The sequence below is a fragment of the Oryctolagus cuniculus genome, chromosome 3 (genome assembly GCF_051225735.1).
Source record: "Oryctolagus cuniculus isolate XC-2025 breed Fujian yellow rabbit chromosome 3, ASM5122573v1, whole genome shotgun sequence".
Classification (NCBI taxonomy): Eukaryota; Metazoa; Chordata; class Mammalia; order Lagomorpha; family Leporidae; genus Oryctolagus; species Oryctolagus cuniculus.
Genome location: NC_142869.1, coordinates 53,723,276 through 53,750,875, shown reverse-complemented (window position 1 = coordinate 53,750,875; position 27,600 = coordinate 53,723,276). Strand labels below are relative to the sequence as shown.

At 42.1% G+C, this 27,600-nt stretch overlaps 1 protein-coding gene and 1 long non-coding RNA gene across 6 annotated transcripts in view; both read left to right on the top strand.

Annotated features, from left to right (window-relative positions):
- Positions 1–27,600, top strand: part of ITGAV (integrin subunit alpha V) — a 135,495-nt gene that overhangs the window by 30,791 nt on the left and 77,104 nt on the right. For 2 of the 5 annotated variants that reach the window (XM_089329030.1, XM_089329032.1), the window contains one exon: positions 14,433–14,563. In XM_089329030.1, coding sequence (XP_089185156.1) covers positions 14,437–14,563 — 127 coding nt within the window. In that variant the 5' untranslated portion in view covers positions 14,433–14,436. Of the gene's footprint in view, positions 1–2,075; positions 2,569–3,137; positions 3,278–14,432; positions 14,564–27,600 lie in introns of those variants that run through there. The other 3 variants (XM_002712329.5, XM_070070495.2, XM_089329031.1) reach the window with 3 other exon arrangements.
- Positions 16,682–22,019, top strand: LOC149127341 (uncharacterized). Its single transcript, XR_016231479.1, has 2 exons — positions 16,682–16,738; positions 16,807–22,019. It is a non-coding gene; the product is annotated as an uncharacterized LOC149127341 (long non-coding RNA).

The window sequence follows — 27,600 nt, the reverse complement described above, 5'->3', positions numbered from 1 at the left end:
GGTGGTGAAGCAACCAGCAGATGAGAGATCCTATCCTTCTGCCCTTCAAAGAAATACATAAAAATTTAAAAATTCTTTTTGCTACCTAATATTTTCTATATAAGAAAGGGATTCTGCTCAATGTAGATAAGGCAGATGAGTTGGAGAGTTGCTGGGATGTACAGGAAGAGTACAAGTAGTGGTATAAAGAGCAGCTGGGCATTGCTTTTCTTCCAGTCTAAAACATGCTTTTTCCCTCTCCCATGCACACAGTACGCAGCACAATGTTGATTCTCAAGTAAGTGCTGGCAGAATTGATATGTTCTCTAGTACATTTGCAAGGCACTGCACGGATGACTGCTCAAGCATGGTAACACAAAGATGCCTGCATTTATAACCCTAAGTTCCTAAAGGCACGGCATTAGTCAACTTTATTGTCTCCTAATAGAAATGTATGTGCGTGTGCTTTTTAAACAAATTCCTTGACTTGCGAGACTGCTCATTTGAAAAGAAGTTACAAAGAATGACTCAAGAAAAAGCACTTTTAGTAGCTATTTGCAGGCTTACTTACCGTTGTGGTGTTCACTCAGATTTTTGTGGGGGCGTGTGTGGTACCATTGACTTCTTCCTTTTCCTGCTTCTCCCATGTTCCTCCCCCCTCCCTTGGTGAGACCTCTGTCCTGGGATGAGGAGTTGAGCAATGGGAAATTTACTGGTTTAGCCAGACATTACTGAACTCTTTCCCTGAATGGATTTCCATGTGGGTTGGTTCTCAGGCTTTTAGGTATAAAAAAAATTCTTTGGCTTTACGCATCCACACACCTATCCCGGGCATCTTAAGTGCATTAGGCAACATAGAGAGGAGAATGGTGTATTTGTATTTATGGGTAAGTGAGCTGTAGGATTTGTTATCTCTATTGGTAACTTCTTTAAGGCAGATGCTGTACAATGGCTTGTTTACAATGGCTTGTTTAACCAATGATTTTTCTGCATTATCTTTTTTTTAATTTAAAAATCAGACTATTTAAGGCTAATTTCAAGTTTGGATTTCATTTCAATTTATATACATAATCCTTCAGAGGATTATTTAACAATGAGAGTGATATATATTGTGATTGAGTTTTAATAGTTACTTTGGGCAACAGGTCCAATATTACTATGGCAGTATTTGTAAATTTTAAAGCTCTACACAATGTTCTTCTACTTTATTCCGTTCACCAAATTTTTTAGCATATTATACGCCGTACGGGAAAGTCAGTTCTCTGGGCAAAGTTTACTCATCTGCCATTCATTCAATGCTTGAACATTTTATTGACAGCTTACTATCTGCTTAGCAAGCGGCTAGATATTGGGAATAAACACACACACACCCCACTCCACTTATTTCTCGATGATGCATATTCCTTCTTCCAGTTCTGAAATTTGTCTACCTAAGCATCCTAAAATCAAAGAAGCAGTTTTGTGATGTCTTTGAACAACCCCATTCGGAATAAGGCTTCGGCCATTCTGACTTGATTGCAAACCATCACTGCTCATCTTTGACTCGACACCGCTTTGGTGTGACTATTTAGTTCAGCTGTAACACACCCAGCTTAGGAGAGGCTGCACCAGCCCAGCGTTGGGGAAGTTGGTAATTACTTTGGTGTTTGTGTGTGGGAGAGGAAAAGGAGCATTAATTAGAGTTTCGCTGACGAGAGCCAGCCAAGCTCAGTTGCAGAAACAGGAGGAGCGGATCAAGTTTTCCGCACTTCTAAACAAAAGTCGCAGGGAAGTTCCCCGCGGGATCAGGGTTATGGGGCGTCCTTGCGACTCGGGCGAACTCGAGAGGGTCGGGACACTGGACCTCATCGGCCCGCCAGCTCGTGGTGCTCGGCCTGAGGCCCTCGTGCTGCGCCCGGCCGCCCACCCAGGTTCTTTGGGGTTGGAACCCTGGCACAGGCGCCTGGGGCTCGGGACAGGCGGCGACAGGACGCACGGAAGTGCGCTCAGCTCTCCCTAGTCCGAGGACAACTCTCCGCCCACACTTCCTCCTCGGGCTGGGCGGCTCAGCCTCCCGGGCCGGCTCCTCCTCCTCCTCCTCCTCCTCCCCCCCTCCGCTGCCTCCTCCCCTTGCCCGCCGCAGCTCCCGGGCCAGAGGTGCAGCGCTCAGCCCCGCAGCCCCCAGCCAGAGTCTCGATTTGGAGCGGTCAAGCGGGAGGGGCGCCGGGGCCGCCTGCGCCGTCGTCGCCGCCCCACGCGCCCTGCACCCCACTCCTCCCGCGGCCGCTGCGAAGCTCAGCCCGCCCGCCTGCCCCGGCGCTGTCGCAGGGTAGCGGGGAAGCAAGCGGCGGGCAAGTTCAGGCGCGCGCAGGCGGCGGGCCGCGGGCACCGTGCGCCCCGGGCTGGGCGCCCCGCGCGCACTTCGGCGATGGCTTCGCTGCCGGGGCGGCTGAGCCTTCGCCCTCGCTGCCTCCTGCCGCTTCTTCCCGGACTCCTGCTACCTCTCTGCGGCGCCTTCAACCTAGACGTGGACAGCCCTACCGAGTACTCTGGCCCCGAGGGAAGTTACTTCGGCTTCGCGGTGGATTTTTTCGTGCCCAGCGCGTCTTCGTAAGTGGCTGCGCTCGGACCGCCCGCCGGCCCCTTCCCCCACCGCGCACCCACCCTGCGTTTTCCCCCGGGGATTGGTCTCGGGGAGATCCGGGCGTCTGCCTGTCTCGCCCTCCTCACCCGCGGGACGGTTTATGTCCTGGATGGATGAAATATTTGGGAGAAGCTGAACTCTCTAAGCGGTCACCACCCAGTTCCCCACCTCTCGTCACCTCTTAAAATTGGTTGGGGGCAGAAGGGCAGCGTCGGAGCGAACCTGCGCTGCAGATTCGGGCAGAGTGGGGATCCACAAAGCCGGGTCCTGCCCGACCCCGCTCCGCGCCTGCCGGTGTCCATTTGGTCTCCAAGCGTCTTTCCCTCCGGGACCAGTGAGCCTTCTCAGTAGCCCTTTCCTGCCTCCCAGGCTCGACGCCCGTCCTCTCCGCTCTCCCCAAACGAGCCCTCCCCCACTCTTGATGCCTTGCACTCTGTGTTTCTTCTCCTTTTCCAGACATTCGGGGAACTAAAATGACCCTGTTGTATTACATTGGTTGTGTCTTATCTCTGGTACTGTCAGACCTTGACGCATTTGAGGTTGAACAGATGAATGTGTCATCTGCTCTTTTTATAGCGAGCCACTATTTAGGTCATTGTTCAGAAAGAACAAGGGTTTTTGCTGAGTTTTCGCTCACTGCCGGTCGTTTGGATATCGCAGAATGTAAAAACTCAGGTACGTTTTCAAATGGCCATCGGTCTGCGTTGCAAAGACCGTAGCGGTTTGCAACAGTTATTGTCATTATTGGATTCAAAGTTGTCTGTGACTTTACTGAGCGCTGACATCATTCTCATCGCCCCACCCCCATACTCGCGTTAGAAATTCTGATTTAATGAGTGCTCCTGGGATGTTTTACGTTTAAGTCTTTTCGAGAGGGAAGCTCGTCTCAGCGTTCTTTCTGAACTCTTAGAACTTTTAGTAACTTTTGTTTCTGAATTTTCTTTATATAATATCCTTTATTGTTCTGGAGTGGGAACAGGATCATTTTGATGGTCAGTACTTGCTTGAGTAGGACCATTTTTCCAATACATACAAGCCTAACTTGAGAGTGGACTGAATATTTTTCTATGACTATTAAAGCGTTCATTAGGATTTGCTCTCAACATTTTTTAGAATGTTGCTGATTGTAATTCATTTGTAACAACCTTTGTAGAAATATATACATTGTATGCGATTAGTGGACACTAGGCTTTTCTTCTTCTTCTTCTTCTTCTTCTTTTTTTTTTTTTTTTTTTTTTTTTGTAGTGAACTCAGCTTTGTGCATTCTACTGAAAACTGCTTCCTGTTCAGGGAAATCTGAAAACAGATTTTTCAAGATAAAAATATTCATTAACTTTAGGGAAGCATTTGCCACCTTCACAGTAGATTTACTAATCATTTTAGTTCTCCTTGTTAACATTTTTTGTTTCCAGATATTTTTAGTTGTGTGCCTTTAGAGTACTGCACATTTTACTTTCACCCAGGTGTGTACTTTTAGATGTAAATTGTACAGAAATTTTAGTCATTTCCAAAATCTTTTCTTTTGTGGAGGTGGTATTTAAATAGGAGAGAGTTGAGGGCTGCTAATTCTGCCACCATCCTCTGAGTTTACTGAAGTTATCTGATAAAATGATAGACATTTAAATGTCTTTACCATGGAAAATGCACTAACATTGAACTATTGGTGATATCTGCCACCACTAATTACAGGGAGTGATGGTAATCCCTGAGTAGTCATTGTGATCACTGGATATACTGTGACCTTGCATGTTTAATGACCTCACCTATGGCCTTCACTGGTAAAACTGAATGAAGATTTGGTTTCCTATAACATTCTGGAATGCTTGTCAGTAACTTTGTTAGTGATAGGTTATACCTAAGGCTCCCTAGTCTAACTTAAACAGTGGAAGCCAATGAAGTTTTTATTGTTTCAAGTATATGAATATATACATATGTAATATGTGTATATATGCATATATATACAAAATATATATGCAAAGGTTTCTACTTACTGAGTTTCTCAGATTAAACAAAAATTATTGTAAAATTGTGCTGAATTTTGTTAAAAGGTACTCTTCAATTTAACAGGCATTGAATCCCAGATCCCCTAAATTAAATATTATCATTTATAATATTACCAGCTGGATTTATGGTTGTTATTGCTGTTATCATAAGCTTTCCAAGGGGAAAAAAGGGAGACAGAGCTTGTATGCACTGGTTCACTCCCCAAGTGGCCACAATGGCTGGAGCTGGGCCAAAATAAAGCCAGGAACCAGGAACATTTTTAGGGGTTCCCATGTAGGGGCAGGGGCCCAAGCACCTGGGTCATCTTCCACTGCTTTCCTAGGTGCATTGGCAGGTAGCTGAATTGCAAGTGGAACAGCTAGGACACAAACCAGTGCCCACAGGGGATGCGGGTGTTGCAGGCAGTGACTTTATCCGCTATGAAATAGCACCGACTTCCAACTGTATAATTTTTTCATTTTTAAAAGATTTATTTGTTTATTTGAAAGGTAGAATTACAGAGAGAGAGGAAGAGATACACAGAGACATATCTGCTGGTTCACTCCCCAAATTGCTGCAATGGGCAGGGCTGAGCCTGGAACTCCCTCTGGGTCTCCCACACGGGTAGCAGGGTCCCAAGTAGTTAAACATCTGCTAGGCAGGGAGCTGGATAACTGACCCTCCTGTCGGGTGCTGGCAGTGGGTTAACCTGCTGCCGACCCCTTTTTCATAATTTGCAAAGTACTTTTACTTATGTCTCAGTTCATTCTATACTACAAACTGGTAGGGAACTAGTGGGGATAGTTAGGTTCATTCATTCTTACAGATGAGGAAATTGAGGTCAGTCATTAGATTGTTAGACACTGAAATTCATACCTCTTCCTTTTTATATGCAAATATTGATTTTTTTTTTTAATGTGAAGGGATGGAATGAGAGGAGGAGAGAGAGAAAGAGAAAGAGAAATCTCCCATCTCCTGGTTCATTTCCCAAATGCCTGAAACAGCAGAGGCTGGGCCAGGCAGACCCAACTACTTGAGCCATCACCTGCTGCCTCTCGGGGCCTGTATTAGCAGGAAGCTGGAATTGGGAACCACAGCTAGGCTTTGAACCCAGGCATTATGACATGATATTCAATACCTCAAGCTACATCTTAACAACTGTGCCAAACACCAGACCCCAAATATTGACATTTCAAGAAGAAAATAATTGGGCAATCTTCCTTATTCTTCAAATACCATATGCTATAGCATACAACTTTCATTTTGTTTGTTTATTTAAAAATAATGCTATAAAGAGGAACAGCGGATTTACATTCTTGCCTTTCCCTCATTAAACATTCAATGAGGGGCTGGTGCTGTGGCTGAGTAGGTTAAGCATCCTATATGGACCCTGGTTCAAGTCCTGACTGCTCCACTTCTAATCCAGCTCCCTGCTAGTGCTCCTGGGAAAGCAATAGAAGGTAGCCCAAGTGCTTGGGCCCCTGCACTCACATGGGAGACCCAAAAGAAGCTCTTTGCTCCTGGCTTCGGATTGATCCAGCTCCAGCCATTGTGGCCATTTGGGGAGTGAACCAGTGGATCAAAGACCTCTCTCTGTCTCTCCCTCTCTCTGTAACTCTGACTCTTGAGTAAATAGATAAATCTTAAAACACACACACACACACACACACACACACACCATAAATTGAATCTTATTTACAGTTTGTGTGTGTTCTTGTGACCCTCCCGCCCCCCCTGCCAAGAACATGGTTGGGTGAATTTGCCTTGGAAACAGAAGTCCTTCCATTAGCATAGCAACACCTGGACAACTTTTTAAATCAAACTGCCTCCCTGGTTGCATTGTAGTTCTCAAGTAGAACTCTAACTTGATGTTTCTATAGACTGTGGATCACTTCTCCCTGAGTAGCCCATCTCAACTCATTTTAACAAAGAAAAACTCTTTTGCACCAAGAGATGTCAGATGTACCTTTGTTTCTATTAATAGTACCATCATTTTCTCTGTTGCCCTGGAAATAATTTCATAGTCCTCCCTCTCATTTTCTATTTTTCTTTGTCCTCCTACTGCACTCCTCCAATATTACTCAGAGATTAGTCACCAGGCAGAAAGTCCTAGAAATTCTTCCTTGTTAAAGTTGTCTTATATCCATCTCTGCTTCCCACTTCTTTCACTGCCCTATCTCAGCCCCAAGTGTCACAGGTCCTCTTCCTTGATCCCTCTGTCCATCATTTGGTTTATACTTGAAAACTGAAAACATCTTTGGTATTTTTTTTTTTTTATTTGACAGGTAGAAAGTTATAGACAGTGAGAGAGAGGAGAGAGACAGAAAGAAAGGTCTTCCCTCCGTTGGTTCACTCCCCAAATGGCCGCTATGGCCAGAGCTACAGGAGCCAGGTGCTTCCTCCTGGTCTCCCATTCGGATGCAGGGGCCCAGGTACTTGGGCCATCCTCCACTGGCCTCCTGGGCCACAGCAGAGAGCTGGACTGGAAGAGGAGCAACCAGGACTAGAACCGGCACCCATATGGGATGCTGGTGCCGCAGGCGGAGGATTAACCAAGTGAGCCACAATACTGGCCCCCATCTTTGACATTCCTTAGTTTTGTCTTTTTGAAATATCTTTTTTGGTCCTATAATTCTGCTGCTAAAATTCCCCCAGCAATGCTTCTGTTGCTAGACAGAAAGTCCAAACTGCTTAACCCAGATTTAGGCCCCTTTGGGTCTGTCCCAACCTGCATGTATTTTTAAAATTTTGTGTTCTCTTTCTCCCTTTGTCATTGAAACCACTGGCATAACACTTTACAAAGTGACTCCAGCTTGCTTTCCTGAGCTTTAGTGTGGTGTTGGATATATTGGTTGATTTTTCTCATCATAAATAATATGTATGCGCAGACTATGTTCCTTATTATTTAGAAAGTAGAGTCTATGTTGATTATTCCCAATTAAGACCATAGGCATATTGGGCATTATATATACAGGGAAAACCCATGGGATTCATGGTTACTGTTTCTGTTTTATGTCATATAATTGTTGACAGTATAGCGTTTTTTAAATAGAAAGTAAATCTGAAATTGGAATTATAGCTCTGAAATGAAACTCGGTACCGTTTTATACACATTTCTTCCTCTTCACGTGCATGATAATTTCTCAGAAGTTTCTTCTGGTGGAGACTCATTGGTTCACCCAGAGTCAGCTGAATATATTGAACGTGCTTTATCTTGGAAAGGTCAGTGCTGAAAGCAGCCAAATAACTTTGTTCATTTGGAGGGTTTGAGAAATGTACTTGTCATTGTTTGGCAGCCTGCCCTTCCTTGGTAGTCAAGGTCACATTCCCTGAAGCAACTGCCCTTCAAGTACAATGAGGATAGAAAGGGCATCCAAAGGGCATCCTTTCGGTTGGTTGCTCTGGTCTTCTCTCTCTCACTTCTTCTCCCTATGTCTCTACCTCCTCATTGTTCCCTTTTTCCCTCCTTCCCATCTCTTGTCCTCCCTCTCCCCTCTCCTGTCTCCTTCTCTCTCTGTGTGTCATTCTGTCCCCCTCTCTCATTTCTGCCTCACTCATAACTTTAATCCCTCTTTCTGCATTGTTCTTCTGCCTTTCTCTGTCCCCTACACCTTACCTTTTTAACACTTCTTGACAGGCTATTAAGAGCCTACTCATGGATGGCAACCTTAACTCTGGAGTCTCATTTAATGAAAATGTCTCCATTCATTTAAAAAGAATGGTGAAGATGGGAACCCTAATAACATTAAAAAAGACTTATTTATTTGAAAAACAGAGTTACAGAGGGGGAGGGGAGGGAGATACACACACACACACACACACACACACACACACCACTCCCCCCATACACAGAGATCGTCCATCTGCTAGTTCACTGCCAAATAGCTGCAATGGCTGGGGCTGGGCCAGGCTGAAGTGGAGCCAGGAGCTTCTTCTAGGTCTCCCACATGGGTGCAGGAACCCAAGCACTTGGGCCGTTCTCTGCTGCTTTCTTAGGTACATTAGCAGGGAGCTGGATTGGAAGTGGAACTTGAACTGGCACCCATATGGGATGCTGGCACTACAAGTGGTGGCTTAATCCACTACACCACAGCACCAACCCCTATGAAAGCAGATTTTAAGTTTTGTAATGCTTACTTTGTTAGGGAATAGTTTATTAGTTGTATTAATTGTTGTTTTCAGTTCTGATACCATCAACTGTTATTTTCTGATGCTTTCGGACTTTCAAAGTTTGTATCTATCCACTATGCACCTTTAGAAAAATTCTTTTCAGAGTAATTACAGTGGGTGTTGCTATTTCCATTCAGTAGAATAGGGAACAGGGATCCAAAGTGAGCCTTTCAATTCATTTATTGTGTTTGTAACTTTTCAATCCAAACTGTTTCTATTAGACAGTGTTGTTTATATTGCAAACATTTTTTTCTGGTCTGTCACTTCTTTTACCCAAATTAAGCTGTAGTAGACATTCTTAGAGGAACTTGAAGTAACCTTTGTTTAATTTTTTACAAACATTTTATTAATAGGCTTTTGTTTTTCATAGCATGTCTTGTTTTTTTATATTTCTTAATTTTTTCACTTAGCATATTTTACCACCCTGGGTCCTTCATGCAAATAGTTCCTTCACTGTGTAACTCCCTCTTAAGACTCACATATGTGTATAGTGATTTTACTTTTTCTATCTGTCCATTTTTCTCTTTTAAAAACTTAAATATCATAAAAGTAACTTAAATATCTTGGTGCCATTTTGGCCAGATAACTTTGTTCCTCTGTTTTTTTTTCTCCACTAACCGAGCATTGAGCTGTTGACACTGCTCACACATTCCTTTTATATTATTCTGCCATTTCTGTGGCATTTCAGCAATGCACAAGACTGTACTTGAAGGTATGCCTCGCAGAACTTGATGAACATCCGTGTTAGTAATCTAATTACTGTCATTTCATGTGTATAATGTGCAAATGTTCTGATGAAAAGCAGCAGCCTGGTTTCTGTCTTACCCAAGGAGCTCTGTTGTTTTCGTTCAGAGAACTCATCTATTGCACTCTTTTCTGCATGAGTTAAAGGCTATCCCTCATGACTGCCCAGCCTTCTCTGTCTTACAGAGCCAGGTAATGGAATTGTGTGAAATCTGAAACACAAGGGAATTGTTGTAAGGTTGATTTCAATAGAGAGTGTTTAATAGAGGATGGTGTTTAAATTCTAGAGGGGTTGAGTATAGTGAAAATGATTTATTTATATGTTGGTGGTTTAAGATTGAGACCTATAGTTAGTAAATTTACTTGCTCTTCTACTATCAACTCAGAAACTTGCCTTGAATTCTTATTTGTGGCAGGCACAAAAATGCATTAGGATACCCTAAATTCTAAGAAGCAATTTATCATAAGATGGGAAGAACAGTTTTGATGATAAATTATAAAGTGTTCTGTAATGTATTATATTATGACAGTCCAGATTTGAGTTTGGCTTGCAGGTGCTTAGGCAAGTTCTGATAACTCTCCTACCCTGAGCTCGTGGAACTAAAATCACTTACACACCTATGCTTTATTACCTGTCTTGGGAGCATTTAGAGAATGAATGACTCAGGACTTTACACTGTCAAGATCTTGAAAAAGATGCTAACTTAAAATGTTGTTTTTCTCCAACATGCACTCAAAAATTATTTAACTCAGTTGAAGAGGATCAGTTTGTGATTTTTGTAGTCACATTTTTGACCTATTGGAAAGAAAAACCATTATATTTGTTTACATATATAAATGTAGATGTTATAATGTATCTGCTTGTATATAGTAATTAAGCCATGTTGAAACCAGCTCTCTTTAGAAAATATGGAAGGAGTTGTGCTGACAAGGAGCTGCTCTCTTAATTGTGGGTAACAGGGGTTCTTTTACTCAGTCATATTTTTTCTCCTTGGGAAAGCTTTTTGATGAACGAAAGTTGATTTATTTTCCAAAATCTTGCTACAATGGGTGAGAGTCAGCATTGGTGTTTTACTGATGCCAAATATGACTGCATAAACCTTTATTAAACAGGGCGTGGTTTGATTCAGAGTAGCATTTTTATTTTCAATTTGTGGGTTTGAGGATAAGTTTCTAAAGCAGAACCTGGAATCCACACACAGCCAGGTCTCATCTAGACTAGATGAGATTTGACAGCTCCTAGCCAGAATAAATGAAATTGTAATTGACTTAAAAAGTTAAAATGATTGCACTTTAAGAAAAAAGGAAAATGTTTCCTTTGCCAGAAGAATGTACGAGACTTAGTATTCAAAGAAATAGATTGATAAGGATGGTGGCATTTATTTAGTACTGTGTCGACTTCTGCCCTGTTTTTTTCTTCCTACATTTCAGTTTGCTTCTAGTGAGGAAAGACTGACAGTCCCCTATATCATCTTTCTCCTCCTGACTCCCAAATGTTATTGCCCCGCAGAGCTCACTCCTTGGTGTCTTCTTGCTAGACTTGACCTGGTTGAGCTCGTCCTGACTGTGTGAACACATTGTCTCCTCGGCTGATCTCTCCTCAGAGCCTCACACTACCAAGCACGTGTCACACAGACACCTCCAGCTCACACCGAGAACCGAATTCATGTTTTCCTGTCCGTAGGTAATCTGTCTCTGCTTCCTTCTCTCCAGGCTTTCCTCATATCCGTACAGTCAAGAGGGAAACCTGGCTGGCCTTCTTTAATCTTCCCTTTATCCCCGTCCAAGCCACCATCCCTGTCTCTTTCCCAGATCTGCTCACTCATCTCTGTCTCTGCCCTCCCTTCCTGCTGCAGGTCACTCTCATCTCTTCCTGGATGCGTTGCAAGTCTCTTGCTTTCTGTGTTACTATTATTATTATTATTTTGGCCATCCTCTTTCTTAATGCTTTCCCCACAGGGCATGGCACTTACTTTCCTTTAAATGGAAAAAGTTTTACCATGGCTCGCAAGCTCTTCTCTACCTTGCTTTTGCTGGGCTCCCAGATGTGATCTTGTGCCCCTGCCAGCTTGCTGTCTTTTTTTTTTTTTTTTTTAATATTTATTTATTTATTTACTTGAGAGGCAGAGTTACACACAGAGAAAGTCTTCCAGCTGCTGGTCCACTCCCCAAATGGTTGCAAGGGCTAGAGCTGGGCTGATCTGAAGCCAGGAGCTTCTTCAAGGTCTCCCACGTAGATGCAGGGGCCCAAGGACTTGGGCCATCTTTCACTGCTTTCTCAGGCCATTAGCAGAGAGCTGGATTGGAAGAGGAGCCGCCAGGACTCCACTGTAGGCTGAGGCTGAATTTACTGTTGCAAAGCGCTAGCCCTTAGCTTGCTGTCTTGCTTCAGCAACGATGAATTCTTTCCTGCCTGAGGTCTTTCTACCTCCTGCTTGGAGTGCTGCTTCCACCTCTTTATCTCATTCCCTCATCTCACCTTCCACCACCAGTACACAAAAAGTCCTAAGAGCTGTCCTAGTTCTGTTCCTCAGAGAAAATTGCCCTGACTACATTATCTAAAAAGATCTCTGCTCCCCATTCTTTAAAAACCCTTTCCTTAGAGAAACCTTGCTTTATCTACAAGAAGTCTCACCTCTCAATTCATTAGAGAAATTTTTGCTTAATCTGAAGAGGGCCTCCCCTCCCTATTCCCAAATAATCTCTCTCAGCCACTTGTTTGCTTCCTTCACAGCATTTGTAACTGAGTAATTTGTTTCTTTTTTGGCAACTTTCTTGCATCCAAAGGAATGTAAATGCTACTGAGAAAAGGAACCAAGGTGGTTTTATCTGTCTTCGTGTCTCTAGTGCCTGTGCTATGCTTTATGTAGAGGAAATAGTCAATCCATGTTTCAGGCTGCCGCCTGCAGTGCGGGCATTCCATATGGCGATGGTTTGAGACCCGGCTGCTCTACTTCCAATCCAGCTCTCTGCTATGGCCTGGGAAAGCAGAAGATGGCCCAAGTGCTTGTACCCCTTCACCCAGGTGGGAGACCTGGAAGAAGCTCCTGGCTCTGGATCCGCCCAACTCCGGCCATTGCAGCGTTTTGGGGAGTGAACCAGTGCATGGAAGACCTCTCTCTCTCTCTGCCTCTCTGTAATTCTGCCTTTCAAATAAATAAGTAAATCTTTTTTTTTTTTTTTAAAGATTTATTTGTCTACTTGAAAGAGTTACACAGAGAGAGAAGGAGAGGCAGAGAAAGAGAGAGGTCTTCCATCCACTGGTTCACTCCCCAGATGGCCACAATGGCCAGAGCTGTGCTGATCTAAAGTCAGGAGCCAGGAGCTTCTTCCAAGTCTCCCACACGGGTGCAGGGAGGAAGCACTTGGGCCATTCTCCACTGCTTTCCCAGGCCATAGCAGAGAGCTGGATTGGAAGTGGAGCAGCCGGAACTCGAACTAGTACCCAAATGGGATGCCAGCACTTCAGGCGGCAGCTTTACCTGCTACGCCACAGCGTCGGCCCCAATAAGTAAATCTTAAAAAAAAAGGAAAAGTCTCATTTTGAATAAATAGAAAGCAACTAGAGGAAAGGTCTCTTTGTACTTAAAAATTTGGACTCCTAATGATCTTGCCGTCTGTTTATTTTACCCTGATAAGAAATTGAGTAGTGGTTCTAATCTTTGACCAAGAATTGATTAGTTAGTCTTGTGAAGAGAGATTTATTAATCACTATTAAATGTAAATGGTAATATTTAGAATTATCATACTTTGCAATAATTTATTGAGAATTCTTTGTTCATTTTTTTATAAGAATCCAGGTTATAGAAAACACTAAGCAGATCACACTCCCACACAAAAGACAAAACCAAACTTCCCTGAATCTAGCCGGCATGTGTGTGTGTGTATAATATGGATATAATATATATACACATTTTAGTATATATTTTATATGTATTTAATATGTATTTTAATTTCATTTTATTTGAAAGCAGAGCAATAGAGAGAGATAGACACTGGTTCATTCCCAAATGTCTGTAATAGTTAGAGTTGGGCTAGGTAGGCTAAAGCCAGGAGCCCAGAACTCAAAACCAGGAACCTGGACCTCAATTCAGGTCTGTAATGTGGGTGGTAGAGACCCAGGTATTTGAGCCATCATCTACTGCTTTACTGTGGTGCACGTTAACAAGAAGCTGGATCAGAAGAAGAGGAGCTGGCACTCAAACCAGGCACTTCAGGCTGAGATGTGGGTATCCCAAGTGGCAGCTTCGCTGCTGTGCCAAGTTCCCACCCCCAGCATACATTTTAAAAACAGCTTATTGAGATCTATGACATATAATACACTGTTTGTTTTTGTACATAAGTTTAAAACGTATATATAGCTTGACCAGTATAAATTTTTAAATGAATAAAACCCTACAGTTGGTTTGTAATGTTACAGGATGAATAATAATTATAACAAATAGTGGATGTGTGTAAGAAAGTTTCAACTATATAAGGAAATTATATCCTTAGGGAATAGTTTTAAAAAATTGTTCATCACATTAAGAAAATGATTGTTCCTTATAAATCATGTTATTACTTATGCCTTACGTCATTTAAAATTTTGTTAATGGGTTGGTGTTGTAGTGTAGCGGGTAAAACTGCCACCAGTGATGCTGGCATCCCATATGGGCACCGATTCGAGTACCAGCTGCTCCACTTCCAATCCAACTCCTCATTTATGAGTCTGGGAAAGCAGCAGAAGATGGCCAGGTCTCTGGGCCCCTGCACCCACATGGGAGACCTGCATGAAACTCCTGGGTCCTGGCTTCAGCCTTTCCCAGCCATGGCTGTTGTGATCATTTGGAGAGTGAATCAGCAGGTGGAGGATCTCTCTGTCTTCCCATAAGTCTGCTTTTCAAATAAATAAATTTTTTTTAAAAAAAACCCTATTTCTTCTTTTGTATTTTAGGAGGATGTTTCTTCTGGTGGGAGCTCCCAAAGCAAACACTACTCAGCCTGGGATTGTAGAAGGAGGGCAAGTCCTCAAATGTGACTGGTCTTCCAACCGCCGGTGCCAGCCGATTGAATTTGATGCAACAGGTAAATACTGCTGCAGTGGTTATTTCATTCATATCATTTGATATTTTTAAGCAATTGATTTGGTTTAAATGTAACAGTTTAATAAAGTGATGAATATAAGCACCTGAGATCCACTGATAAAGTTATTTAAAGACAAATGGCTTATTTTATGATTTTTTTCTACAATTTTGTGGCATATGAAAGCATTAAAAATACATTGTGTTCCATTAGGTGTCTTCCAATTTAAACTGATAGCGTTAAGCTGTAGAGATTTGGAGAGATTCGGTTAAGGTGTTTTTGCATGTCTTCTGAGATGAGGAGTTCATGGGCACAGCCACAGTGAAGCATGAATGCTATGGATCAGGTTTCTCATCATGAGTATATTCAAGTCTTGGGTCGTGCTACAAAAACCAGTTGAGGAATTTTTTGTATTTAAGCAGATTTTGGTAACTTAAAAAACAAACAAACAAACACCTTTGGGGCAGACTTTGACATAGTGATTAGCACACACCCATGCCCCCTCAAGGTAGCTGGTATAACTTCCGGTCCTGGCTCCTGACTCCAACTTTCTGCTAATGAAGACACTGGCAGGCAGTGGTGATGGCTTGAGTAATTGGGTCCTGAACTTTTGTGGGAGACTTGACTTGTGTTCCTGGCTTGCGTCTTTGGCCCTGGCTGAGCCCCAGCCTCTGTGAGCATTTGGGGAGTAAACCAAAGGATGGTTTACTCGCTCGTTCTCTCTGTCAAAAATAAATAAATAAACAAGCAAATAAATAGATAAATGAATATTTTAAAAACCTCTTTGCTAAACCAATGGATGGGAGCGCTTTCTTTTTCTCTCACTTTATAAATAAATAAATAAATAACCAACCAACCAATCACTCTTAGCCAAAATTTATTGGGCAAAATAGGTGTTATGGTTCTGGTAAAAGGAGAACTTTATCTCAAGTTTCAATGTCAGTCATGATTGCAGCAGTAAGGAGTGAAGTAGCAGATGGAAGATGAGAAATGACAAGAAATGATTTAAGGCTATGATAATGTCAGAAATGAAATGTGCAAAATCCTTTCTAAATTTTTATTAGTACTTTATAAATTTATTATTATTTATGAGGCAGAGAAACAAAGGGCCTCTGTCTGCTGGTTCACTCCCCTAAAGACTGCAGTGGGCTGGGGCTGGGCAGAGGGCAGACCCAGGAGCCAGAAATGCACTTGAGGTCTCCAGTGAGGGTGATAGGAGCCCAGTTAGTTGAGCCATCTCCATAGTGCCTCAGGATCTGCATTCGTGAGAAGCCAGAGCTGGGACTTGGAACTCTGATGTGGCATGAAGTTATCTTAACTGCAAGGCTAAATGCCCCCTCCTATATTAGCATATTTATGTACATATATATTATAAATGTTTAGAGAATCCTCAAAGAAATTGTGTGACATTTCTTCTAGTACAACATGTCACAGAATTTTTAATGATTTGCTGATGTTTATAGAATGCTTCAAGACAAGCCTGAACAAAATCAGTCCTTTTTTTTTGTTTCCTATATTTTCATTTCCTGGTAGTTCTAAAATACATTGATTCTGGAAATTAAAATATCAGTAAAACAGGAATCATATGTGGACTGTTCCATTTGATATGGTGATTATTGCCAAAATGATCATCTGTCATTAAGCCTGCTCTTAACAGGAACCTGTCACATGTTTTTGTTTTTTCCATCTGAAACCATATTAACTCTTGTTGTCTTTTTTCCATATGTGACTAATACTTGGAAAACCCCAAAAGTTTATAAATAGGCTTAATTTTTACCACAAATGAAGAATACCTGTGATTCAAAATATTATGGGTCACATTATTTGTCTTCTAAGAAAATGTGAATATTAGTAAAATAACTGTATGATAGGTTGAACTGTTCAAATATGTTTCTCTACTGGACACCGTAGATTTTTATATATTGCAAGGTAGTTTATTGCTGATCCTTTTTCCTGGAACTGCTTTAGGTAATTTTTTATTTATTGAAAAATAATATATATACCTTGTTTAAAAAAAAAAGTCAGATAATCCAAAAGGATATATAGTAAAAAAATAGAACTCTCTCATCAGCTACCAGGAGGCAATCATGCTTGACTGTTTCTTTTATCCCAGAATTTTTTTTTTTTTTTTTTTTTTTGACAGGCAGAGTGGACAGTGAGAGAGAGACAGAGAGAAAGGTCTTCTTTTTTTTTTTTTTTTGACAGGCAGAGTGGCCAGTGAGAGAGAGAGAGACAGAGAGAGAAAGGTCTTCCTTTGCCGTTGGTTCACCCTCCAATGGCCGCCGCTGCAGCCGGCGCACCGCGCTGATCCTGGCAGGAGCCAGGAGCCAGGTGCTTTTCCTGGTCTCCCATGGGGTGCAGGGCCCAAGCACCTGGGCCATCCTCCACTGCACTCCCTGGCCACAGCAGAGAGCTGGCCTGGAAGAGGGGCAACCGGGACAGAATCCGGCGCCCCAACCGGGACTAGAACCCGGTGTGCCGGCGCCGCAAGGTGGAGGATTAGCCTATTGAGCCACGGCGCCGGCTTTATCCCAGAATTTTATTTCAATACATGTATGCATACTTTAAAAAAAAAGGCAACACCAAAATAGAAATATACTGTTAGGCAGTACCCACTTTCTAGCAATATGAATCTTACAGATCTTTCCATAATAATATATTTGTGTTTACTTCATTTTTGTTGTTGGTCACTGTGGTTATATCCTATTAATTTGCAGTCCTTTTGTTAATAGTAAGACTGGGCATCTTTGCATTTGTGTGTAAGCTGCACAGATTCCTTTTCCTATGAGACATTTTCAGTATATTTGTGTATGTTTTCTACTGATTTGTGAATTTTAAAAAATGAATCTCAATTTTGGACACTCCATCATTTCAAAGCATAAACTAGAATATGGAATCATGTTTGCCATCAAATCTGTCACCAAATTCGAATCTAAATGGTCTTTGTCATTCTACTAACATCATGGCCCAAATAATCATTGTCTCCCACCTGTACCATTGCCCTAGACTCTGAATTAGGGTGCTGCCAGGGTCCAGATGGCACACTTAGATTGGAATAGTTAGGAGCTTGACTATTGCAGAGGGCTGAGTAGGATATCAGGTGATTGGTTAGTCATACATCGGCACTAGTTAAAATTTGGCCTCCAGGGCTGCAGGGAACAGTTTCCAAATCCAACAACAGAGCCCTCTATGGAGAGTTGCATGATGGGAGCTATGGCTTTCATCAGAGGGCAGTAGCCTTACACAACATGACAAGAGGGGAGGAGCAGAGGATTAAATCCTGATCTTGTTTTTCTTCCTCCTTTTGATTCTCTGGATTTCTTTGCTGTGTCTCATAAACAGTAGCTACTTTCCTACCTCATCCTTACCTAGGATGTTTTATCATGTCAGACATTCTATCTTCAGATGTCTCCTGGGTATGCCTGTCACCACCATCTTTGAGAATCGCTCCAATACCTTCTCAGTAATGCCCTGACCATCTTGATTAAATTGCAACTCCCCCTCCCCACCTTGTAATGTTTGCTTTATTTTTCTCTGTAGTACACATATTTCACACTACTGTATACAGAACCAGGAACACCATCTCCACATGGGTGGCAGGAACCTCAGTCTTCAGGCCAGCATCAACTGCCTCCCAGGCACAGTAGCTTGAAGGTGGACCAGAAGTGTGGAGACACTGGGACTTGAACCAGGCACTCTGATATGGGATGTAGGCATCCCAAGTAGCTGCTTAAGCTGCTGTTCTGTAACACCTGCCCCAAGTTGTTTGTTTTTAGTGAATGCCTGTCTCTCTCAGTTAGGGCATAAGTTCCATTGGGACAATTTTTTATAAAAGATATATTTTTATTTATTTGAAAACAAAGTGACACAGGGGGAGAGACACAGAGAGAAAAAGATCGACCATCTGCTGGTTCACTCCCTAAATGGCCACAACAGCTGGTGCTGGGCCAGACTGAAGCCAGGAGCTCGGAACTCCATCTGGGTCTCCCCTGTGGACAGAGGCGAGGTACCTAGGCCATCTTCTGGTGCTTTCCCAGGTGCATTTGCAGGGAGCTGTATCAGAAGCAGAGCAGCTGGGACTTGAACTAGTGTTCCACTATGGGATGCTGGTGTCCCACACAGCAGCTTAACCCACTGCACCACAAACCAGCCCAGGTTAGTATTTTGTTTTGTTTCGTTTTTTAAAGATTTATTTACTTATTTTGAAAGGCAGGGTTATATATATAGAAAGAGACAGAGAGAATCTTCCATTTGCTGGTTTACTCTCCAGATGGCCACAATGGCTGAGGCTGAGCCAGGCTAAAGCTAGGAGCCAGTGGCTTCATCTTGATCTCCCACATGGGTACAAGGGCCCAGGCACTTGGACCATCTTTTGGCTGCTTTCTCAGGTGCATTAGCAGGGAGCTGGATTAGCAGTGGAGCAGCCAGGACTTGAATCCATATGGAATACCACTGCAGGCAGAGGCTTAACCTTCTATGCCACAGTCCTGGCCTCATCTTTTTTTTTATTTTTTATTATTTATTTATTTGTGTGTGTGTGTGTGTGCATTATATTTTGTATCCAAAGGATGTTTGCTTGAGTTCGACAGGACAGTATAGATCTCAATAATATAGTCAAGAGAATACATCTTTAGAGGCAGCACTACTAGACTGTATTGACTTTTGTGGAGAAAATGCCTATAATTTACATTTTGCTTCTGAACTTTCCTTAGAGCTCTGTCCCAAGGAATTCTTTCCACTTCCTTGTTCAAACACATAAGCATCTCTGCACCACCAATGTCTTGCTATCTTTTCCAGCACCTCAGGGGAGATAGAGGTGGGTGGTTGGTTATCTGTGGTTTCTGGTTTTTGCTCCAGGCTCAGACTGCTCGTGCCATTCAGCAGCTGTTTATTTTGCACAGGTTGCTACCCTTATCTTTGTGGTGATGGTCCTCATCTAACCTTCACAGACGTGGCTTAAGCAGATTTTAAAGGTCGAAAGGACTTTGACCTCATATTTTAAAAATTATTCATTTTCATTTTTATTTGAAATGCAGAGAAACAGAGAGGTAGAGACAGACACAAAGAGAAAGTTCTTTAGTTTTTTAAAGATTTATTTGTTTGGAAGAGTTACAGAGAGGAGAGACAGAGAAATTGATCTTCCATCTGCAGGTTTGCTCCCCAGATGCCCACAATGATCAGGGCTGAATCAGGCTGAAGCTAGAAGCCAGGAGCTTCATGGGGGTTTCCTGTGTGGGTGTCGGGGCCCAAGTACTTGGGCCATCTTCTGCTGCTTTTCCCAGGCTATTAGCAGGGAGCTGGATTAGAAGTAGAACAGCCAGGACTCAAACCAGCACCCATATGGGATGCCCACGTCACAGGTAGTGGCTTAATTCACCACAACATACTGCTGGCCCCCAAGAGAAAGTTCTTCAATCTGCTGGCTCATTCCTCAGATGCCCCAGCTACTGGAAGTGTGCCAGGCTTAAGCCAGGAGCCCAGAACTGAGAGTCTTCTGTGAGGGTGATGGGGGCACAGGTACTGGAGCCGTCACCTGCCACCTCTCAGGTTACCTATGGGTAGGACCCAGCACTTGAACCCAGGCACTCTAATATGGGATGTGGGCGTCCCAAGAGACATTTTGGCTGCTTTGCCACTTACCTGTCACTGTCTTCATGTTTTCGATATTTGGGAAGTAATTTATAAAATACTCAGGAAAATAAGCTCTGGTTATGTGATTTAGTAGATATTACCACTCTTTAGCAGTGTTCATCTTTCTAAAACTGGCCTGCCCAGGCGACTTTTTATGGCCAATAAAATATAAGCAGAAGTGTGTCATTTGTGGGTGGCTGTGTTTAAGGGCTGGGGCATTATTCTGCCATTCACCAGATTCCATAGTGAGTTGTGAGAGCTTAAATGACAGAGCCTGTCAATCTGAGTCCTGTAGATAGGAAATCATTGATCTGGTTCTTAGCAACAAATAATTGCTATTTTTTAAATTATTTATTTATTTATTTTTTTATTTTTGACAGGCAGAGTGGACAGTGAGAGAGAGAGAGACAGAGAGAAAGGTCTTCCTTTTGCCATTGGTTCACCCTCCAATGGCTGCCGCGGCCGGTGCGCTGCGGCCGGCGCATCGTGCTGATCCGAAGGCAGGAGCCAGGTGCTACTCCTGGTCTCTCATGTGGGTGCAGGGCCCAAGCACTTGGGCCATCCTCCACTGCACTCCCGGGCCATAGCAGGGAGCTGGCCTGGAAGAGGGGCAACCGGGACAGAATCCGGCGCCCCGACTGGGACTAGAACCCGGTGTGCCAGTGCTGCAAGGCGGAGGATTAGCCTATTGAGCCACGGCGCCGGCCAATAATTGCTATTTTTAAAAAAAGATTTATTTATTTATTTGAGAGAGTTAGAGAGATCCTCCATCCATTGGTTTACCTCCCAAATGACCACAACAGCCAGGGCTGGGCCAGGAGCCAGGAGCTTCTTCTGGGTTTCCCATGCTGGTGCCCTTGGGCCATCCTCTGCTGCTTTCTTCAGCCATAGCAGAGAGCTGGATCGGAAATCGAGCAGCCAGGACTTTAACTGGCGCCCATATGGAATGCCAGTGTCACAAGTGGAGGCCTTACCCACTGCGCCACACTGGCCCCCATATGGAGATATTAAAATACAGCATTACTAGTAGTCAGCTTTTGGAAAAGGCCATCAAAATCCTTTCCTATTCTACATGCAACCTTGATTTCTTGTAAGTTTCTTGTTCTGTTTTACTGGGGACTTGAATGAGTAAGTGACTGGATACCATTCCTCATGCTAAAAATGACCATGATTGGTAAATTGCATTTGGATTGGAAAAAACTAAACAGAGTGAGTGCCTGCTGAGGATGCCATAGTTTTTGAGTTCCCTGTGTAGTGACTCATAACCCGCATGTGCTTTATTGGGATTCTAGAAACTATGGCTATGGAATTGTTGCGAGAGACATTTTTCCTATGTGGCTTTGAAGCCAGGGTGGCTCCTGTGCCTACTAGATCTTGTTTCTTCCTATCTGGGCTGGCATCTGGTGTGGGAAAGAGAACTCTGGACACCTGTGTATGCAGGAGAGTTCATGTAAGGACTCTCAGCCAAGAGGTGTTTGGACCACTCTTGCTGTCCTGTGTCCTTCTAAGTGAACTGATGCTACATGGGATCTTTGTTAGCTCCGTGAACCTGAACCTTTAGCTGAGCCTTAAGAAGTTCTGGGTGATTATTGCATGCAATTTGAACTTTGTAGGAATTCTTTGATTTAGGAAATACAGTTTCTTAATTCACTTATAAAACTGTGATAATCAGTGGGACGAGGTAACAGTGTTAATGAAAGGACAAATTGTTTTATAAATGTCCGATGCGTTTTAAGTGTTTCTAGAAGCGTAACTGTATGGCCTTGAAATGGCAAGAGAGGAAGTACGTGGAGTCATAGACTACTGAAAAATGAGTCTAAGTAAAGAAGAGTTAAAAACCGAAGTAGCGTATCCAGAAGAAAACGTGATGAAGCGCGTTTCATTGGCTGTAGTGTAGGCTCCTTTGTTTCTCAGTCTGTTCCTTCACTTCTGGCTTCTCCCTCCATCTTCAACGCCAGCGGTGGCTGGCAGAGTCTTTGTCAGGCTACAGCACTGTGGCATTGACTCTTCTCTGTCCCTGTTAGGATTACATTGCTTCCCCCAGCTAACCCAGAATACTCTCCTATTTGAAGGCCCTTGTTTTGGTCATGCCTGCAAAAGGCTTTTTGGCCATGTTAGCTCACATATTTATGTATAAAGTTCTGGAAATTAGGACTTGGATGTTTGAGGGTTTAAGGAGGAGAGGCATTATTCCGTCTGCTACAGTGCTTTTTAAATATATTTTGTTAATTGATGTTGGTTATTTTCCAGGCTAGAACTCTGCTTATGTAAGTAGGCATTGTTCCCTCTCTCCCTTTTCTGTTGGCAGCTGTTGTCATGAGGAATGCAAACTGGATTTAGAAGATACAGGCTCTGATACTTACCAGGTGTGATATTCAGCAAACGACTGAAGTCTGAGAGCCTTAGAAATGTGGGAAGCCCATAGTTATGGAGAAGGAAATAAAGATAATTACAGATGTTGTTAAATGGATATATTTTGGTTTGCATTTTAGCTTCTGATATTGCGACATTTGGGAAAAATCTTGTCTGTGCAACATGTTTTTCTTTTCTTAAGAAGTGTATGTTACTAACAGGATGCCTCAATAATGTATCTTTCCTAAAATGATAAGAGTGCTGATTTGCAAACCAAGTGTTGCCTGGCTCTGCCAAAGTTTCTGTTTGGAAACACATACAGGCTTGGCTTCTTGCAGAGGATGGCCCAAGTCCTTGGGTCCTGCACCCCATGGGAGACCAGGATAAGTACCTGGCTCCTGCCATCGGATCGGCGCGGTGCGCCGGCCACAGCGTGCCGGCCGCGGCGGCCATTGGAGGGTGAACCAACGGCAAAGGAAGACCTTTCTCTCTGTCTCTCTCTCTCTGTCACTGTCCACTCTGCCTGTCAAAAAATAAAAAAAAAAAATTAAAAAAAAAAAAGAAAAAGAAGCTCCTATCTTTATATACCAAATACAGTGGATGTCACCTACTGCCCACCATGTCTGTCCTAGAGGTCAAAACTCAAATTACTCTCCTTCCCTTCCCAAATGGCTTGAGGCAACATTTACCGATTGCTCCCAGATGGACTTAGCTACATGCATTGGGAAAAGCCTGGTTGTGCTGCTTCTCTGGTGAAGAAAAATGCTTGTGATATTTTCTGGGTATTACTAGATTTTGTATTTAATGAGGAATACAGACCTCTGAGCTATTTTTGCTTCTTTGCCATACAGTTTCCATCTGATTATGATTAAAACACCCAGGCAGATTCTAAACTAGGCTGCTTAAAGTTTAAGGTCCTGATTTGGGTAAATATCAGTCTTTGCACAATTGTGTCTAGATGTTTCTATGGTTGCAACAGTTCTGTGAACTGAAAAGAAAAACACGGAAGAAGAATAACTTCCCTTCCTTTGTTAATAAATAAATTTATACTAAGAAAGATTTTCTGTTTTAATGAAAATGTTTCTCCTGATACACTCTTTCGTCCCTTGGTGCAGAAGTATACAGTTGGAGAACTGGCAAGCTCCTTGGAAATCATTTAGTCCAAATTAGGAGTTAACTCACACTGATGCGGCTTAGTCAGTGTTTTAACATTTTTATGGTTTACCTCGTCTAAATTCACATAATCCTTCAAAGTTTGCCCCCTTCTCCGCCCACTTTGATATCATTCATTCCCATTCTTTTAGATTGTTTTTCATTTTTTTCATGTCCTGTAAAGAGGTTTTGTTTTAAAATGTTAGATGCTTTCAGGATTACTTCCTTCTATCACCAGGAGGAAACAAACCAGCATTGATAAAACAGTGGTGTTTTCAAAAGGCCTGTTTTTGTGCAGCCTCCAAAAGAACCATCAGAATCGCTCATGGAAGCACAGGGAGATTTTGATTCTTTGTTCAGTGTTGTAGTAAAAACTACAAGATAAATAAAATAAATCCCAATGCCAGTGAAACGAGCTTCATCCTCTTTTCTTCTTGATATACTTTTCTTTTCTTTTCTTTCTCTTGTTTACTCTTACTTTAGACTCATTTTTCAGCAGTCTTTGACTCCAAGTACTTTGCATTTAGAAATCTTTGTGTCTTGCCATTTCAAGTTAATACAATTATGCTTCTAGAGACATTTAAAGCCACGTTGGAAGTTTATAAAGCAAATCATCCTGTCATTAACACTGTTACCTTGTGCGTGCCAATTATTATCTAACATAGTTTCCCAAATCAAAGGACTGGTTGATCTATATTTCAGTCTTCAGGACGATCTAGAATTTTGATTTTTTTTTCCCTTCAACTTTGTTTATTGATGTACTGAACATGAATTTTGATTTTTTAATGATTTTTTTTGCTATATTATACTCTAATAATTTGATTCTGTGACATGCAGCAAGATTCCCAGGAAGACCAGTGCTTTTTAAAATGCTAGGAAGAGCTCGCTCAATTGAAATAGTCTTGCATTTTTGTGAACATAAACTCCATGTATCTGAGATGAAAATATAAACTTAAAGTTAATAAAGAGGGAGTTACGGAGCTCCTAACAAATCAAGATTAACAAATACCTACCCATACTACATTTTAAAATCATTTTAAAATATTACAATAATAGATGTCCATTGATGAAAATCAGAGAAAATTCTGGAAGATAAAAAGAAAATAAAAATCAACTAAATTCTATGACCCAGATGACCAAATAGTCATAAAATATATTTGTGCAGCTGTCTGTATTTGTATGTGTACCTTATATTCTGTGTATGTACTGTGTGTGTAAATATATAAAATTTTAATTTAGTCAATCTGTCTTCTATTGGGTTGGACATTTTTTTAAATGGTTTTAACAAGACTTTGAGTATACTTATCATTTTAATTACTTTTTGAATGGATTCCTAAAATTAAGTTCAGAAGTCACGTGAATGTGGTGGAAAGATTGATGCAACCTATCTTTTAACCAAATTTGATGCCAGCTTTTCTCATCCGACAGGTGAAACATGGATCTAGTCATCATTTATGTAGCAAGATTTCGTTTGCAGCAAGGTTGTGCTTATTAGCACTCCCTTTTTAAATTATCTATTCTTAGTCTATTACTCTACTGATACTATTTATTTTTAAATAATTTTGAAGAATCTTTATTACAAACATGCCTGTTCAATGTTACAACTATCTTTTCACCTGACAAATATGACTTTTTTTAAAAAAACGATTTATTTATTTATTTGAAAGGCAGAGTTACAGAGATGCAGACACAGACAGGGAGAGAGAGGTCTTCCATCTATACACTGGTTCACTCCCCAAATGACCGCAATGGCTGGAGCTGGGCTGATCTGAAGCCAGGAGCCAGGAGCTTCTTCTGGGTCTCCCATGTGTGTGTAGGGGCCCAAGGACCTAGGCCATCTTCTGCTGCTTTCCCAGGCACATTAGCAGGGAGCAGGATCAGAAATTGGAACTGCCAGTACTTGAACAGGTGCCCATTTGGGATGCTGGTACTGCAGGCGGTGGCTTTACCTGCTATGCCATAGCACTGACCTCAAGTATGTCATTTTTAAAAATAGATTTATTGAGATATAATTTACCGTAACATTCACCCATTTTAAATGTACAATCCAATTAAATCTTACATTATTTATAAAGTTTTGTAGCCATAACTACAATTTCATTCCAGAATGTTTCTCTCACCTTAAAGAGAGATCTTGTGCCTTATCAGTCTCTCCATCCGTATCTACATCCCTAAGCCACAACTAATCTATTGTTTGTCTATATATCTTCCTTTTTTTTTAAAAAAAAAATTCATTTAAATATAATACACAGTTGTCCTCGTTGTAGTGTGTATCAGTCCTACACTGTTTTTTTGCATAATAGATTTTCATTAAAAAGATAAACATTAGGGGCCAGTGCTATGGCATAGTGGGTTAAGCTGCCCTGCTGCAGTCCCGGCATCCCATATGGAGATCAATTCTAGTCCCAGCTGCTCCATTTCCAGTCCAGCTCACTGCTAATGCACCTCAGAAAACAGCAGAGGATGCCCAAGTGTGTTGGTCCCTCTACCCACATGGGAGACCCAGATGAGCTCCTGGCTCCTGGCTTCAGTCTGGCCTGGCCCTGGTCATTGCAGCCATTTGGGGAGTGAACCAATGGATGGAAGACTTCTCTCTCTCTGCCTTTGCCTCTCCCTCTCCCTCTCTTTAACTCTACCTTTCAAATAACTCAATAAACAAATCTTTAAAAATAAAAAAGGATAACTGCAGGTGCAAATATGGGTTGTTTCCACTTTTTGGCCCTTATGAATAATGCTACTATAACATTTATGTACTAGTCTTTGTGTGGACATATGTTTTTAGTTCTCTTCAATAGAGACCTAGTAATGGAATTGTTGGGACACATGTTAACCTATGTTTAACTTTTTTTAAAAAATTGCCAAACCATTTTCAAACGTGTACCATTTTACATTCCTCTTAACAATATATGAAGGTTTCAGTTTCCCTACCTCTATAGGGACAGTTGTTTTCTGTCTTTTCTATAATTGCCATCCTGTTGAGTAAAGAGCCATGTTTCAATGTGTTTTTCATTTGTATTTCCTTGATGTATTTCCTTGATGATATTGAGCATCTTTTCTTGTGTTTATTGGCCATTATATCTCCTTTGGAAAAAATATCTATTCAAGTCCTTTGGCCATTTTTAATTGTGTTATATGTTGTTTGTATTTTTATTACTGACTTTTAAGAGTTTTTCCTTCAAATTATTGTATATACAAGTTTCATACCATATATGACAGGCAAATGCTTTTTTTTTTTTTTTTTTAAGATTTAATTGTTTATTTGAGAGGCAGAGTTACAGACAGAAAGGGGAGAGACAGAGAGAGGTCTTCCAGAGGTCTTCCATCCTGTGCTTCATTCCCCAAATGGCCACAATGGCCAGAGCTGGGCCAATCCAAAGCCAGGAGCAAGGAGCTTCCTCTGGGTCTCCCTCGTGGGTGCAGGGCCCCAAGCACTTGGACCATCTTCCAGTGTTTTCCCAGGTCATTAGCAGGGTGCTGATCAGAAGTGGAGCAGCCAGGACTTAAATTGGTGCCTGAATGGGGTGCTGATGCTACAGGTGGAGGCTTAACCAACTATACCGCAGAGCTGGCCCTGAGGCAAATATTTTCTTTGATTTTTTTTCCACTTTCTTTGTGGTATTTTTGAAGCACAAAAGTTTTTAATTTTGATTAGTACATTAGCCCTCTCTCTCTCTCTCTCTCTCTCTCTCTTTCTCTCTTTATTTCTTTTAAATATTTAGTTGAAGGAGTTATGGGTAAGGGGAGAGAGAGAGGAAGAAAAAGAAAGAGAAAGATATCTTCCATCTGTTGGTTCACTCCCCAAATGGCCACAATGGTCAAGATTGAGTCTGGCTGAAGCCAGGAGCCAGGAGCTTCTTCCAGGTCTCACATGTGGGTTCAGGGACCCAAGCACTTTGGCCATCTTT